Below are 17866 nucleotides of genomic sequence, written 5' to 3'. Positions count from 1 at the left end.
TAGAAGCTTGCAGGCCCTTAGTCTCCACATACACACAGTTTTACTCCCGGTTTCCATAACAACCCAGCCCACTGCTGTAGGTCAGCTTTAAAGGGGCAGGGTGCTGTGGATGACACTGTTAAGGGAGTGGAGTGCTGTGGAGGTCACAGTTCAGGGGGCAGGTAGGGTGGCCATTCAGGCCAACTTCAAAAGACGGACTGAAAATCCCCAACCCCAGGTCCCGATAAGGCACGCCCCCAATCTGGTTAGGCCACGCCCCTCCCCTCCACAGCCAACAGAGATTGAAAAAATTAAGGTAAAAATCAACTTCCGTCATCTGCAGGGGTGGGAAGGAGGATGACTTTCTCCCTGCAGCTCACGCTCAGACAGCACAGTGCTGCTGTCTTAGAGTGAGCTGTTCAAAAGGACATCCCTGTGTGAGATATTCACAAAAAATGCATTAGCTAATAGAAGCCTGGTCACATGATCCTTATCAGCCAATAGAAGCTCGCAGGCCGTTAGCCTCCACATACACACAGTTTTACACCAGGTTTCCATAACAACACAGCCATTTTTCTTCACTGCTGTAGGTCAGCTTTATTCTAGGGCTACACGACGACATGTGTCGTGCGACAATAATTTGCACGACACATACTGCACAACTACACTGCTACATGTGTCGCGCGGCACCAATGCGGCGCAACAATTTTTATAATGATATTCTCCGGTGTTGCACTGCGACATGTGACACGCTGCGACTGCGACGCGACAGACGCAGAAAAATCCATCTTGTCACAGCATGTCACATGTGGCAGTGCGACACCATAGCCTATCATTATAAAAATTGTTGATACAAAATTTTGCGCGACATGTCGTCGTGTAGCCCTAGCATTAAAGGGGCAGGGCGCTGTGGCGGTCACTGTTAAAGGGACGGGCACTGTGGAGGTCACTGTTAAAGAGGCGTTCACTGTGGATGTTACTACTAAGGGGCAGGCCACTGTGGAGGTCATTGTTAAAGGGGCGGACACTGTGGAGGTCACTGTTAAGGGGGCAGGGACCACTATAAAAGGAGCAACTGCTGTGGAGGTCACTGTTAAGGCAGCAGGGTACTGTGGAGGTCACTGTTAAGGGAGCCGGCCCCTGAGGAGGTCAAAGTTAAGGGGATGGGTTGTTGTGAAGGTCCCATTTTAAAGTGGCGTGGCACTGTGGGGGGGGGTCAGTGTTAAGGGGTGGGGGACTGTGGAGTTCGCTGTTAAAGGGGTGGGGTGCTGTAGATGTCACTGTTATAGTGGATACAGTCGATATCACACACAAACATTAAATAAAATAGATGAAATATACCCGTGCGAAGCCGGGTCCTTCTGCTAGTACATTTATAAAAATGTCCCTCTTACATATGTCTGCAAGGTGCAACAGCAAGCAGTTTTACTGTAATCTTGTAGGCAGAAAGGATCCCTTTTCTCGCCGTCTTCTGCAGCAGATGGACTGTGTACACAAGCACGGTCTCCAAAACCAGAAGTTAGAGGGAAAGGGGCAGGCCTAGTGCTGAGCGAATCGATCCGAATTTCAGGATAAATTCGATTCGCCGCAAAGCCAAATTTCCTCGTGCTTCACGGTAGCGAATCGATTTAACCTGAAATAGTGTAAAAAAAACTATACTTACCTCCTCCATTTGCTCGCGACGGGCCAGCTGCCACCATCTTACTTGAAGATCTCAAACGAAATCATACGTCACCACGGGCCATGCAAGATTTCGCGCCAGATCTTCAAGCAAGATAGCGGCGGCCGGCCCATCGCGAGCAAATGGATCGAATAAGTATGATTATTTTTTTTAAATGTTTTATTTTATACTCTATTTATATCAGATGGTGTGATCAGTGATGAACGCAGCATCTGAAGGGTACAATGATGGGGGGAGGGGGGGTCCCTGTCATTGCACCCACTACTTAACGAAGAAATGAACTTCGTGACATTTTTTGTAAAATTCGGTGAAGCAGCCGAAAACCATTTTTGAATAATCCGCTCATCACTAGGTGAGGCTTAGTCTCCATTGACTCTAATGGAGGCGAAAAATATGATTGGCTGTGGTACAATTTGACAGCTAGAGGGGGTACATAGGCACATTTAGCATCGAGCAGTCCCTATTACAGCTACGCATACTATGTTACCTAGCTTTCCCAGGACCCTGAAAGGTAAATGTGGGAAACTATGGCACGCAACTTTGGGGTGAGAATGGGGTTTTATGGAGGTATTTTTTGTAGTATTTAGTAGTTCCTAATACAGCTCCACATGATATGTTACCCAGCTTTCCCGGGACCCTGAAAGGTAAAGATGGAAAGCACTGACACAATTTGGTATTTATTTAGGTAGAGTCTCTATTAGAGCTTCACATGCTGTGTTACTCAGCTTTCCCAGGAACCTGAAAGGCAGTTCTGCCTAAGTTCTCATTCAGACGACAGTATCTGATTTGTGGTCCCGCAAAACACAGATACCGGCGGTGTGCGTTCCGCATTTTGCAGAACGGAACTGCCAGCCCTTTAATAGAAATATCTGTTTCTGTCCACTATTGCAGATAAAAATAAGACATGTTCTATATTTATTGCGGGTCCACTGAACGGAAGTATGGATGCGGACAGCGCACTGTGTACTGTCCGCATCTTTTGCGGCCCCATTGAAATTAATGGGTCCGCATCAGTTCCGCCAGATTACGGAACGGGTGCGGACACAAATATACAATGGTTTTTGCATTTTGCTTTTCCTGGTCATCCCCCTATGTAAACCATCAATGCAGCAAAAAAAGAAAATAAAAGTGAAGAAATTCCTAATCACATGGTTAGTGACATACATAACCTGCCCCATCCCTCCAATACTGGCAGCAGCATTGTCCCCAGTTATACACACACAGTGTTATCGGGGTGGGGGGGACAATGGCTTGTTAGGACCAAGCATCCAGAAATGATGCCTTAACGGAGGCAAATCCCTGCCCCTGTTTATACGCATATGTTAATGTCATAAGAAACAGTGGCTTGCTCTGCACAAGCATCCAAAAATGATATGGTAACAGGGGAAGAATGTCTGTCCTTATTTATACATACACAATTGTTAATTGTCAGAAAATACTGTGGTTTGTTCTGAACAAGCCTGGACAAATGTGGATGTGGAAAAAATAGGGTAAAAATGGCATGTGGTCACAAAAGTAGTCGTAGCAGTAATAGCTCGCATGGAACAGACAAGGTAGCAGATGTGTGTGCGTCTCAGTTGGGGTAGTAGTAGTAGTAGTAGTAGTAGTGGGGGCTGTGTAGTGGTAAAGATTGTGGCAGCAGGGGGTTACTAGCAGGGAGTAACAGGAGCATCACCCATATGGTATGCAACATAATGATAGGCAGGCAGACAGCGGAAGTGGCATGATCAGGCCGGTGATGATATAGTCAGCAATGGCAGATCTGTTCATCGGTCTCAGCTGTAGATGTATAAAAATCCTCCCAAATCCAGGCCTCCTGGTGTCTGCTTGTCAAAAGCTTCAGCAAACTGCGTACAGTGTATATACTGGTAATAAAGTAATTTGGCTATACTTTCGTCAGGAGGAAAACATTCCCTCATTTTGCTTTGATAGCGATAGTCTAAAAGACTGCCTCTTGTGAATGATAGGCCTGTTAGTATGTAAACACGCGAGCATACAGCTTGCCATTCTGGCCAGCATGCCAGAGGAGACAGTTCTTTCTGTTTCCTGGACATGGCCAGCACCATCTGCAAGCCAGTGTACTTTTCAAAAAGCATTGCATGACTAAATTTATCACGATTGCCATGCAGGGAGCACGTGTTATTTGCACCTATGCACCATGGCCATGATTTTCCAGTTGGCAAGGAGACAGCCAGCAGGATGTTTGCTGCTTGATGTGCTTCAGCAAGTGATCAGTTGTGTGGCTACTCTCGCCCAAGCCGATCTCTAAAACTGCATGGCAACACTCCCATTTACACATGTGATAGGAGGGAGGGGGTGGGAGTGACGCTCTGCCCTTCTGCTGATGACAGGAGGATGACCATGGAGGAAGAGGTGGAGGAGGATAAGTGCCTGGTGTGGGAACCAGCCTGACACAAACATGGAGATGTCAATAGGAGTTGGCGTTGTTGCTGGCCTGCTGGTTTGCAGCTGACAAAAAAAAAACAATGACTCAGTGGGCTGTGAAAGACATGTACTGTTCCTGCCCGTAACAGTTGTTCCAGGTGTCCACCATGGCATGCACCTTGCTGCACAGTCAGAATTGCAAGGAGAAGCCCACGTTCTCTGCCACATGAGAGAATAAGGCAGGGGTGGCTTTTTGACAAAGATAATGCTGGCTAGGAATCTTCTAGCGAGGCTCAGCACATGCCATCAGCTTCATAATGACAGCAGAATCCCCTAAGAGGTACATCAGCGACTGCACTGCCAGCCACTTGGCTAGGTGGGAGTTAAGCCTGCACACCATCGGAATGCCGGGTGTGTAGAGTTGTTTCCTGGCCAAAAGTTTCCATTTGTTGCTTCTACTCTTTATTGCCACCCCTGTGACCACCACAGTCCTCCTCTGATGTCACCTCCTCCCTCTCCTCAGCACCACAATCTAGCTCTTAGGTCCTGTCCAACACATAGTCATTGTCATAGTTCTTACCCTCCTCGCCACTTTTATCAGACCGTGATTTGTCATTGTGGGGTCCTTCTCGATTCCCTGCTCTGTATTTTCCCCCAGTGCCACTGTCACTACCACTGCCCATACTGCCACCACTGACTATTGTCACTACTACTACTCCCACCACCAACACCAATATACTTGGGGTCCTCCACCTTCTACCTGAACCTTCTTTGTAGGCCCCCCCTCCCGAATCCCTGCTCTGTATTTTCCCTTAGTGCCACTGTCACTACCACTGCCCATACTGCCACCACTGCCCATACTGCCACCACTGACACAGTTATACATAGGTTCCTCCACCGACCCCTGAACCTCCTTCTCATGGCAGTCCCAACACTGACTGTTCTCACACAACATTGTTTTGTTTAATGTTGTGCCCAAAGAGTGGAGCATGAGAAATGGATTCAGAAGATACCAAACAGAGGTTAACTGTGACATGTTCCTCCCCTCATGCCCTGCATTGTGTTCCTGATCACTGGAGCATTTGTCAAAATAGACAAGGTTTTATGGCACTGATGGCAAATATTGTCTATCTGTACTGTGAGCACAGGCCAAAGATAGAAAGACATCTACCCAAGGTCACGGCCACACTGCAAACAGAAGGAGATGCAGGACCACACATCTACAGGAGACCAAATATTAAGCAGAGGTCAGACCAGGGGTCAAAACTGGGGTCAGACCATAAACCCAGACAGAAGAAAACAAAGCAGATAAAACCAAAAGCAAAAGACATGCAAGGACCCATGTAGGTGAAGACAGAGAGATAGATATGAGATACAGATGAAGCCGAGATGAACTTGATGGTTATGCGTTAAGTAAAGTGTTGTCAGGAGATAACCGAGATAACACTGTGCCTTGTGTCATCAGAGTCAAGTTTACCTCGGCTACATCTGTAGATATGAGACAGAGAGAAAGAAATGGGATATAAAGATATGAGGTAGATAGATAGATAGATAGATAGATAGATAGATAGATAGATAGATAGATAGATAGATAGATAGATAGATAGATAGATAGAGATATCAGGTGTCGGTAGAGTTAGAGTCCATATCCTGTATTTCTTTTGTTTATTATTGTTATAGATCTGATGTGAGGAGCTTGGACCCTGGAATATCTTATGATGTTTCTGTTGTGGGGAAGAATATGACTATTTCAGCAGTAATGAAAGCTGCATCCTGTGCTGAGGCAGCGCGGGCCCCTGGGGCTCTGGGAGTGCACTTTACACGATAGGCTTCTAATGTCAGTGACTGTGGATCCACAACTAGGACATGTTAATGGATTATCTTAACCCTTTGTATCTCTGTACACAATCCAGACTGGTCAGCGATAACTGGGAGGAAACTGGTAAGAAACAGCTGGGACCTCAGTAATAAACTACAGGACATTAATGTCCTTAAAGGGGTTCTCCGGGAATTAAGAAAATGAAAATACAGAAATTTTACTTTATTATAAATATATTCTTAAATACCTTCCATTATTTATAATGGTTCATTTTGTCTGGGGAGCAATTATCAGGGGAAACAAAATGGCCGCCGTCCTATTAGTTCACACAAAACCTGTCCTGATCACACATGAGAACAAGTTACTTTACAACACTGAGCTAAAGAGCTGCCTCATCCTCCTCTCTGCTTGTCAGGGGTTATGATCCTGAATACAGATGATAAGAACTTTAGCTGAATCTCTGTAGAATTTAGTTCATGAGAAGACATGAGTACAGAGCGGACGGACAGGACAGACTGTGGTAATGGAGACTGCATACAAGTGCTGCTGCTCATTAGCCACACCTCACCCTCCTCTCATGTCTCCTCATCTTCTCCATTCCCACAGAGATTCACCTGTATTCAGGATCATGATTCCTGACAAGCAGAGCAGAGAGGATGAGGCACCACTGTGGATCATTGTGGTGAAGTAACTTGTCCTCCTGTGTGATTAGGACAGGTTTTATGTGTACTGACAGGACGGCGGCCATTTTATTTCTCCTAATGATTGCTCCCTAGTAGAGATGAGCGAACTTCTGTTTTAAGTTCGGCGTCTAAAGTTCGGCTTCCGGTTAGCGGAGGATCCCGATATGGATTCCGAATTCCGTTGTGGTCCGTGGTAGCGGAATCAATAATGACCATAGAAGGAATGTCCCTATAGTCAAATCTAAACGGGAACCCCTACTTTTGACGATGGGTAAAGCCAAATCGTTGATTGCCCACAGTCTCATAGCATGGGCATGGCCTGGACTGTCCAAATGGAAATTTGGAGACTCTCCAGTATAATCTGCACCTTTATAGATGACGCCTGTATGAGGCAACCCTCCCAGCAAGACTTCTCTTGGCAGATGTGGTTGACCGTGTTTTGCACAACTACAACTCTCAGCCTGCACTGATAGCTGAAGATTAAAATCCCTCGCTTTAGAGTGTCTTCACACGGTGCCAATTTTACTGCCTCAGATCTTGTCTTGATTTCTGGCTGTAATGACCAACCAAGATTTTACCTGTTGGCTTGATACCTTTATGTTGACCATGACACCATACAGGGGTATATAAGAGTTAGTAATGGGAGGTCACCTTAGACATCACACCCAGGTTTAGCCAAAACCAACTTTATGGAGTCAATAAAAGTCTATGACAAGCCTGATTTATAATCTGCCACAGTAACTATAACTAGGCCTGACCTGACCTCTCTGACCAGTACTACCAGCATCAGTCTCTGCCTAAGGATCTGATACCTTTGTGTCATCCCCTATCAAGACCCTAACTAGGAAAAATCACGACTTCTAGTAGGACTAGGAGGATATTACTTCTCACCTCAGTTTAGCCAAGGTGGAGATACAGGAAAACTATATTCCAGCATGTAATAGGTTAACTCTGTGTCGTGAATGAGAAGTCTAAACTTCAAATTTACATCTATTATAGGAATATCTTCTGCAAAGTCCATTCATTTACCAAGTCCATCACTTCCATCCATGCTGATGTGAGCAGAATGCACCAGAGAAGCTGAGGACTTCTTATGTCCTCGGTCTATAGACTGACAGTGATGTTGTTAGCATTGTCCACGGCTCCTCCATTGAGTTGCCTCCAGGACTTATTCTGCATGACTTACAAGCCATAATAAGTACTTCTAATAACCATGGATGTCTACACTGGCAGGTTTCCAGCATGAAATAAAAGTGATCAGAGAAGTAGCAACAATGTTACAATTCATCCATAGAATTGTTACAATGATCTTTTCGTGTCTGCCCCCGTAGGCTAGGGCTCAATGGCGCCTGTCCAAAGACTGCAGCCTCGTAATTCTACATCGTTACGTAACGAAAGTGAATGTGGTCACCTTGCAATCTGCAAGTTGCCATGAACCACAAGGCGCCATAAATCCAAACCTGCTAAGTTGTTTTGTAGCTCTACCCTTAATGACCAAGTATGACCAACCAGAAGGCTGGTGTCCATAGGAAAATCTTGGATTCACCCTTGCTTTTTATGGCAGCATTGTAGAAGCTGTGTCATGCCATCGCATGTGGCACTGCTGCAGATCCCAGGAGGAGGCGATAGGTGGAGTCAGAGTCAAATCCTTGTCCATCCAACTATTTTGCAAATGGTTTATTGTAGGGGGCAACTTTTAATATCTTCTCCTTTAAAGGGGTTTGCCCATCTCAGACATTGGTGGCATATTGCTAGAATATGCTACCAATGTCTGATAGGTACAGGTTCCACCTCTGGGATGCACCTGTATCTCTTGAGCGGGGTCCCCGAAGTGAAGGGAAGCGCATTACGCATGCCCAGCGTGCTCTCCATTCATTGCTATGGGAGTTCCTGAAAACAGTCAAACAAGTGCTCAGCAATTTTTGAAACTCTGATAGCGGTGAACGGATGGTGGCCACTCTTGCATGGTGTGCTCTGCTTAATTAAAGGGGTATTGCCATCTCAGGATATGCAATCGATATCAAATAGATGCGGCTCCCAACTCTGACCTGCTTCTATCTCCAGAAAGGGGCTTCAACAGTGAAGGAGAACACATTGCATGTGCACGGCCACCTCTTCATTCACTGCTATGATACTGCTAGAAATAGAGCCTAGCTATGCATTTTCGGGACTCCCATAGTGGTGAATGGAGGGTGGCCACTCTTGCGTGGTGGACTCCCCTTCACTTCAAGGAGAGAAGAGACACTATATTCTGGCGACCTGCCATCAATGTCTGCTATGGGAATACCCCTTTAAAGACCAATAATGGCCATTTGGAAGGTTGGTTATTTTGTGGGCAAATGTTCTTCTTCATAGCTTTGACTTGTACAGGATTAGAAAAACATGACTACTTTCCATCAAAACCACCGTTCCTGATCATAGGTTGTGTGTAGTATTACAGATCAACTCCATTCACTTAAATGGAGCTGAGATGCAACAAGAGAGACAACCCATGGTAAAGGGAGACACTGTTTCTGGTAGAAAGAAGACAATTCTTTTTGGTTCTTTAAGTTCTTTGTATCTAGGTATGTGCTAGTAGGACCTGCTGACCACCTAATGTATATAGTAGCCTCCCTACTGCCTCCTGACTCCAATTGTCACATACTCATCTTTCACATCTCCCACCACTTCGAGGACAATAGTTTTACTAGGCCATTTAAGGACTGAAATTTCACCTTTGTTGTCCGCCAATTATAAAGAAGAAAAAATAAACTTCAACTACCCCCTGAAGTTTAAGATTTGCCTCCTGGATTTGACCACAAGGATGGAGGGATCATAAAAAACATAAATGAACTTCCCTAAAAGAAATCCAAGAATAGTTTAAGTAATGGCCATCAAAGCCTAAACCAAGACAAAGAGAACCATTGAGATAGTTTACCACAAAGCTATATCATGTCAACCCAACCAGACAATTCATGATGTCTAGAATGAGTAAATCTGATAGGAATATTTAGCTATGACATAGGGTATACAGTATATCATTGACCAGAGGAAAATTTTTCGGGGAATCAGTATGGGGGTGACGATAGTTCCAGGAAAAAGAAATACTGATTGACTGGTAGAGCTGCTGGCCATGACCATATTAGCAAAGATCTGAGCTGTCAATACTCCACCCTAGATAGGGTATTGATCTATATTGTATCTGTACATTACACAGCTCAGGATCTGTTCACATCTACTTATTTGTCAGAGGTGTATGTCAGGAGTATTCTCTGACATGTTCCTCAGACAGATGTAAACAGAACCTTAACACATTGGAAACCTAAGTCTACTTTCACACTAGCGTTTTAGTTTGAGCATTTGAGATCCGTCATAGGGTCTCAATACCGGAATAAAACGCTTCAGTTTTGTCCCCATTCATTGTCAATGGGGACAAAACTGAACAGAACGTTCCAAAATGCATTCCGTTCCGTTTAGTTGCGTCACCATATCAGAGAGCAAACCGCAACATGTAAATTGCTTTCCGTTCTAGGATACGGAGCAAGATGGATCCGGCATGACCCCCAATGCAAGTCAATGGGGATGGATCCGTTTTCTCTGCCACAATCTGCCATAATAGAAAACGGATTCGTCCTCTATTGACTTTCAGTAGAGTTCATGGCGGATCCGTCTTGGCAATTTTAAAGATAGTACAACCGGATCCGTTCATAACAGATGCAGATGGTTGTATTATCAGTAACGGAAGTGTTTTTGCTGAACCCTGCCGGATCCAGCAAAAACGCTAGTGTGAAAGTAGCCTTAGCTGTGCCCAACGAGTCGTCAGCAAGATGTATCTGGCAGATGCATTGGTTTGAAGTGTTTTAGCACAGCAGATATGCCTTATAAAATGAGAATGTTTATGAACACTGGGGAAATCATTATAACCAAAACAGAACATCTATATTGAGAATCTGAGGATTGAGCAATCAGATAAATGACTATGTAATATATGGAGCTAGATTTACAAGAATGGAAGCCATTCTAGCTCATAAACAGAGGTTCCCTACCATGTCCAGGTAGGACACAGAGTTGATGTGAACAGAGGAACATAAAACTACTGGAAGCATTTTGTTCTTGGGTCAGTTATGAACAATGGAAGATCCAGAAGTCAAGAATGGAGTTGAATTAAAGTTGGTTGAGGTTCCTGGGAAAAACATCTAGTCAAAGCTTCCATTCCACCTCTGGACCCTGGGCCCTAGGCCAGAGCCTACCTTAAGTTGGCAATGTACATGTTCTAAATAGAGAGAGGGGAGTAAGTCACTGCCAGACACTATGATGGTGGCTTATCTCCCCAAGATCACAAGGATCAAGCAAGTGTAAATACAAATGCCTGAACCTACTGTTCCTCAACATCGATCATCATGGGAGTCAGGAAGACTGGTCCCATTAAAATTACCAGGGTTCAACCAACATATAACTCATGTTTAAGGCAAACTTAAGAGAGACACACAAACTCTTCTCCACCACCATATAGGTTTTTGGGAAAGTTAGGCGTCATACATGTGCCAGTGTCAGTCCTTAGGTCAAAAGTACCTATTTAGGTTCTGTTGTTCACATCTCATTTTTGGCCCAAGAAGTATGAGGTAAAATGATATTCAGTAGAGCAAGGAAGAAAGATCTTGAAGAGATCGCCACCAGCAATGACAATTCTATGAAAACAAGCAGAATCAGAATGGTGCAGTCTGAGGAACTGGACCCTGAAGAAGAAGGACAGAAGAAGTATTGATGACTTTGGACTTCTGCATTGGTGAGAAGCAACCAAAACAAATGGATGTTTGACCAGATCAAACCAAACCTGCAAGAAGCTGTCAGAGGATCACCCCTTTTTTGGAAAGTTAGGGATCCTACAGGCCTTTTCTCCTTAGGTCAAAAATGGATACTTAGGTTCTGTTCGCATCTCATTTTTGGCATTATAAGTATGATGTAGATTGGTACTCAGTAGAGCAAGGATGAAAGCTCCTGAGAAGATCCTAATGGCATTAATATGAAAACAAACAGAATGCTCTTGAACTTTAGTGTTGAAGTCCATGCATCTGCACCTTACTAAGGATTTTTCATCTTTTGGGCCTAATTCTACAAAGTCATTAATGCTCAGTAAAGACGACGACCAGACAACAACCATGGAAGTTGAAGACTGGTGATCCAACATAACATTTTTCAATGAGACCAGAGACAGTTCAGGGGTTCCCGATGGGACATCCTCTCTGCAGACACACTAAAAACCAATAGTAGCCGAAATCCCAACCACTCAATAGGGGACACTGTGGGTCCTTATGATTCCTGTAGGATCTTGTAGTATTATACGGTGTCCATTTGAATGAATGGATCATCATGTAATACAAAGACCCTCTGATGCCTGAAGAGTGGGAGTCTTTGCAGTGGTTTTCTGCTCTGACTGAAGAAAGCTCCTTAACCAAACAAGCCTTAAGGAGTCGTGCACCACAGCAGAGGTGACATTGCTCAGTAATTGCTGATTGTGGCATCAGAAAGAATGAAATCAATTACCTAATTATTGCATTGTTATTTCTGCTCCTACTTCATGTATTAACCCTCTAATTATCCGCTGACATAAGTACAGGGCCTGCTGCTGCGCCATGCAGTAAGCCGACAGAACAAAGCCGAGCAGGCTGCAAATGCCTCTGTTGTGGTGTAACTGCATTTACTCCCGTCTCATTCCACCGGCAAAGGAAATTCAATTTTTTCCCAGAATAGGAAATTGCATTTTGTGTTTCCCCGGCCTGCTGTGTAGAAAGCAGCATGTCAGGGCGTCTGCTGCGGGGGCCCTCCCTCTCCTCCCCATCCATGTCTGTTCCATCAGGGCTCCTGTATTTTTTTTCAAGAGTCTGCAGATTCAGCATTTCCTTCCGAGAAACATACAGGGAAAGCAGGAGAGGCAAAATGAAACGCGTGAGTCCATTAAGAGCCTGAATGATGGACACGATGGGATGGGAGCTGATAAACCCTGAGAGCACAGGAAATGTGGAGCACAGCAACCAGTCAGACACTACAACCCCCAACATGACCTGACCGCTGGACGTGACCATAATACAATTGTATTATGTGCTATATAAATAGAACTACAACCCTCAACATGACCTGACCGCTGGACATGAACATAATACTATTGTATTATACGCTATATAAAGAGAACTACAACCCCCAACATGACCTGACCGCTGGACATGAACATAATACTATTGTATACACTATATATATAGAGAACTACAACCCCCAACATAACCTGACCACTGGACATGAACATCATATAATTCTATTATACTCTCTACATATAGAATACTACAACCCCTAACATGACTGGCTACTGGACATGAACATAATATAATTCTATTGTACTCCATACACAGGAAACTACAACCCCCAATATGACCTGACCACTGGACATGACCATAATACAACTGTATTGGTGATTTCTCTAATGAAAGTGCTGTTAGGTAGCTACTCCCATCATCTGTAATATCATCTATGACATGAGCTGAAGCCGACAAACGCTGCTCCTGCTCTTCAGCATCTCCTGATCTATCCAAGACGTTGTAGTAGACCCCATTCCATCCACCTAAGTATATTCAGAACCTTCATGTAGACATCACAGAAGATGGCACTGGTGGAGAACCATGAGCTGGGACCACCACCAGTACCAGGGGCTCCATAGACCCTCTATAACTGGAAATCTTGGACACAGCGCTCAAATGAAATACTGAAGTCAGTGGTGATCAAGCATCAGATCAGGCATTTACCCAATGAGCAGTGCCAAGGGGGTTCAGATGGTCTACTGGGCACCAGAGCTGCTGTGGAACTGGTCAAGGTTCCATGTAGACAAGCGAGAAGATCTGGAACCGCAACCGGTTCCTTAAAGGTGAGGGTTGAGGAGCTCGGAATAGCATCAGGTATGCTCAGTGATTTTTATATGGGATGTCAGAGGACCATTTTAGGTGGAAGACCCCTTTAAACCTATACCGCAGGTAGAATCCTTCATCCTAAAGGTTATAGGTCTCCCCTGAAATGAGCTGCATTGACAGGGTGAAGACATTCAAAACTGCCGGTCAATGCCACATCTGACCTGTTTGTTTCATAGAGAACTGGATTACATCGACCTAAAACGTTTTTGCCAAAGTGAAACTGGATTTTGGCCAATTATCAGAAGATGCACAAAAACGCACGTGGTGAGAAAATCAAGCCGTGAGCCTCACAATAGGGTTCACTACTTTATACATACAGCCAGAGGCCGAAAACCCCACAACGCTAACTCTGAAGTTTTGTTACAGTGTATCAGTTTGGACAATCCTCTGTCCTGATACCTTGTTACAATGTATCAGTCTGAAGTTCAGGCTGTTCATCCAACAGAGAACTATGGAGAACGCAGGCAATTGTAGCAAACCTTCAGCTGTTTCAGGTTCTTTTATGAAGCCTCCAGGGGCAGATGAAGTTCTATTCTGGACTTTAGAGCTCGTTCTCACAAACGTTTTCTGCGTTCCGTATACGGAACCATTCATTTCAATGGTTCCGGGAAAAAATGGAATGTACTCCGTATGCATTCCGTTTCCGTATTTCCGTTCCAAGATAGAACATGTCCTATTATTGCCCGCAAATCACGTTCCGTGGTTCCATTCAAGTGAATGGGTCCGCAAAAAAAAATGGAACACATACGGAATGTACTCCGTATGTCTTCCGTATCCGTTCCGTTTTTGCGGAATCATCTATTGAAAATTTTATGCCCAGCCCAATTTTTTCTATGTAATTACTGTATACTGTATATGGAAAAAATGGAACGGAAAAACAGAATGGAACCGGAAACACTACGGAAACAAAAAAACTGAAAAACGGAAACGGCCCGCAAAACACTGAAAAAGCCATACGGTCGTGTGAACGAGCCCTTAATATGATGAAAACTTCAGCCAAACCCCAACTTTTCTCATAAACAGAAGCCAAAATGTTGATGAGAACAGAGCTTCGGTTAGTTGGGTTTGGACGTAAACAAGGCTTTCCATTCACTGACAGTAAGCAGAGATCTTAAAAAAGAATGGACTGAAACAGAGTATTACAAAGTTGCAAGAGTTGCTCTGTAATTGTCTTTATAGGGATTGTCCCATGAAAAAATATTCTACAGTTTTCAAACCGGCCCCTGAATCTTTTTGTAATTGCATGTCATGCTATTCACTGAAAACATATCTGTAGAGTGCCACCTTCTGTCTGTCCTTTTTCTAATTTCTCAGTCCTGCTCACTGAGAGGGAGGCGCATGCACAGTTCCATCCTTCAACTGCTACCAGCTACAGAAAAATGGACAAGACCCCTGAGCTGGTAGCTTGAAATAAATGTAGCAGAACAATTGGAGCAATGAATGTGGAGATCTCTGGATCCATGTGAGGTCCAGGGCTGGTTCTAGCTTTGTTAGAGAGAGGTTGTCATGTACCATGTGATGTCTGATTTTCATTATTTAACACCATCTTATAACCACCCCCCTCTCCTAGCGAGTTCCCTGAAGGCACCTCGGTTACACTATAAGGTCACAAATGTTGGCCAATCACAGCAGTCACATTCCTCACAGGTGCATACAAAATGTCAGGCATGTACCGCTCTGTATATTATTGTACCGTAATATTACATCCCCCCACATGCCCCCGCAACCGCAACCCTCAGTCAGCAAAAATGAGGTCTCCAGATGGTCAGAGCCCTTGAACCAGGGGATAGAAATAAAACCATCTGGTCCTGCCTATTGCACAAGCCACCAATGCCCCACCCCCTTCCCCTGTATATCACAGCCTTATCTACTATATAACCATGTGCACCATCTGCCACTGCAGACCTCCAGCTGTTGAGATACTACAACTCCCAGCAGGTCTCTGCCTGTTAGGATAAAAAGCAATCACACTGTTTATTATTTAGACTTAATATTGTTACATTTCTGGTCAATATTGTTACATTCATAGCCAGCTGTGTTGATTTAAAGGGGAACAGTACCCGGTACATATTTTCTACCACGTCACGTGGAATTCCCCTTTAAATGGAGAGTTGACTTGGGTTCACCAAGAAGGATGTCACTCACCTGCCATAAGGCATATTAGCATCGCCACCCAGTAGTCCATGTTTTATCCTGGACCTTCTGGAGCCACCAGAAGTCTTCTGCCCCTCCAGTTGCTTTTTAAGACGTTGTTGTCTCTTTATTCTTCTCAATGTCCTTCTCTCCGTTGTCTTGCTACATTTCAAGCCTCCTCCAGTTTTTCTTATACTTTATAAGAGTCACCCTCCCGTCTTCCCTTCTTTCTTACGTCTCTTCGTCTTGTTGCTTTCCACTTCTTGGTCTCCTCCGGCGTCCCCCCCACCCCACCCCACCCCAACACCCTTCTCTTATTCCTCTTCTAGAAGATGACACTTGATCCCCCCCAAGCTGATCATTCCAAGGGGACTAATTTTAGATGAAGATGGAGGCAGGCGGCCCTCCCACCCTTGCCTGTCCTGCACAGATGATGCCTCCACCATGCACGTCGTCTTGGAGGGAGGGGTAGTTTCTGCAACCTCTGGCTGTTTCCCTGAAGACAGGTGAATATCTGGAGAAGACAGAAAGAAAACACGTGAGATCTTAGACATATCATTGAGGGGGGAAGGAACATGAGCAGCTGCTACTGAGACGACATTGATATCTGACCTTCTGTCTGGAGAAGCCAAGTGACTATTCTCAGAACTGACCATGACTTTCAGCTGAGAATGCTTAAGTAGCAATTACCTAATCCACCCGAATCCCTTTAATCCAGTTTTTACTGATCCTAATTTATGAAATGTTCTGGATTATCAGAAAGTTATATAAAAAATATATAGTTAACCTCTCTTTCTTATACCTCTATGGGAGTAACAAGAACAGCAAGTAAGTGTGCATGCTGGGAGTTGTAGTTTGACAGCAGCTGGAGCGCTGAAGATTGCTGGTCCCTGGATGTTGGATTGAGGCACCCAAGGATTGCAGTGTAGCTGTGTTAGCATAGAAATGAATGGGGTCACACATGTGCCGCGACCGCATCCCCAAAACCGCCAAAATCCAACCCTCCTGGAGCTTTTGCGATTCTGGGGTCGAGGCCACGGCAAACGTGTTAGTCGCACTGCGACCCCAATTCATTACTGTTAGCTTCGCTGCACTGCGATTCAACTGTGAACCTTGGGTGCGACTGGGATCTCCTTGTAGCTGAAACCTTAAGAAATTGTAAGGTGTAATGGGCTGAACTTCTTTATCTACACTACTCATAGATAATACCGCCCCCAGATATACATGTCAGGTCACTGCAGAATTCGGCATGCCGTTATGTCTGAGATTTGTCAGATATGTAAATAATTACAGGTGCGGTCATAAGAAAATGCTTCCCCCTCTGTCCTATAAAAAGGCTCTCAGAGGCTACTTTTGGGTAGTATACCTCTTGGTTAGACATGCCTCTACAACGCATTTGAAGACCTTTTGCCCAGTTGAGAGACTTTTTAGAGGGGGCACTTCACTGGACTGAGAGAAGCAGGATGGTCGTTTTGATGAATTGCCACCATCTTGGCCGTTCTTTTTATAATGATATAATCATAGTCTAAGGTGTCGCACCACGACATGCTGCGACTGCGACGCGACAGTCGCAAAAAATCCATTCGAGTCGCAGTCGCAGCATGTCGCATCGCGACACCATAGACTATCATTATAAAAATTGTCGCACGACACATGTTGCAGTGTAGTTGTGCCCTATGTGTTGCGCGACTTATTGTCGTCGTGTAGACCTAGCCTAAGCGTCCACCATCCAGACGCAGGTGACCCCTTCATTACACACCCCGGTGGTCTCTGCCCGGAACATTTCTAGGTGATTAGCAGAAGGAAATTTGGTGTCACCAAAAAGTATCCCCATGTTTATTTTTATCCTGGACAACCCCTTAAATTTTTTCAGGATTGGTGGGGATGCCCACCAGTCATCAATTAACGGCATAGCCTTTATAAAGGGGGGCGAGTACCTCTTTACCAAGGCGGCACGCCAAACAGTCAGGACTGAGAATTTCATTGGTGACATCATCGCTCCTGCACAGTGATGTCACTTCCCTTGTTATGATCTGATGATGAAAGTCATGTGGTTTGCATCAACAGGTGATCCGTGGTGGGCAGGGGCCCAGATTTCGCACTGGAGCCCAGGAGCCTCAAGTTGCTCCTTGTGCATCTGCAGTCCTGTTCCTTTAGGCCTTATTTCCATGGCCCTGCCTGGCGCTGCCGCCCAGTAATCTGCTGTCGTGTAGAGTGTTTTCCTCAGTCCGCCCCCTTCCTTTGAGCTTTG

At 44.9% G+C, this 17866-nt stretch overlaps 1 protein-coding gene across 1 annotated transcript in view; it reads right to left on the bottom strand.

Annotated features, from left to right (window-relative positions):
- SCN1B (sodium voltage-gated channel beta subunit 1) overlaps nt 1-15905 on the bottom strand; it is a 39482-nt gene extending 23577 nt beyond the window's left edge. The window contains exon 1 of the mRNA XM_040421971.1: nt 15628-15905. Within this exon, the coding sequence (XP_040277905.1) occupies nt 15628-15667 (40 nt within the window). The 5' untranslated portion in view covers nt 15668-15905. The remainder of the gene's footprint in view (nt 1-15627) is intronic.
- Between the last annotated feature and the right edge of the window lie 1961 nt (nt 15906-17866).

This window comes from Bufo bufo, chromosome 1, assembly GCF_905171765.1.
Source record: "Bufo bufo chromosome 1, aBufBuf1.1, whole genome shotgun sequence".
Classification (NCBI taxonomy): Eukaryota; Metazoa; Chordata; class Amphibia; order Anura; family Bufonidae; genus Bufo; species Bufo bufo.
This window is presented reverse-complemented; position numbering and strand designations above follow the sequence as displayed.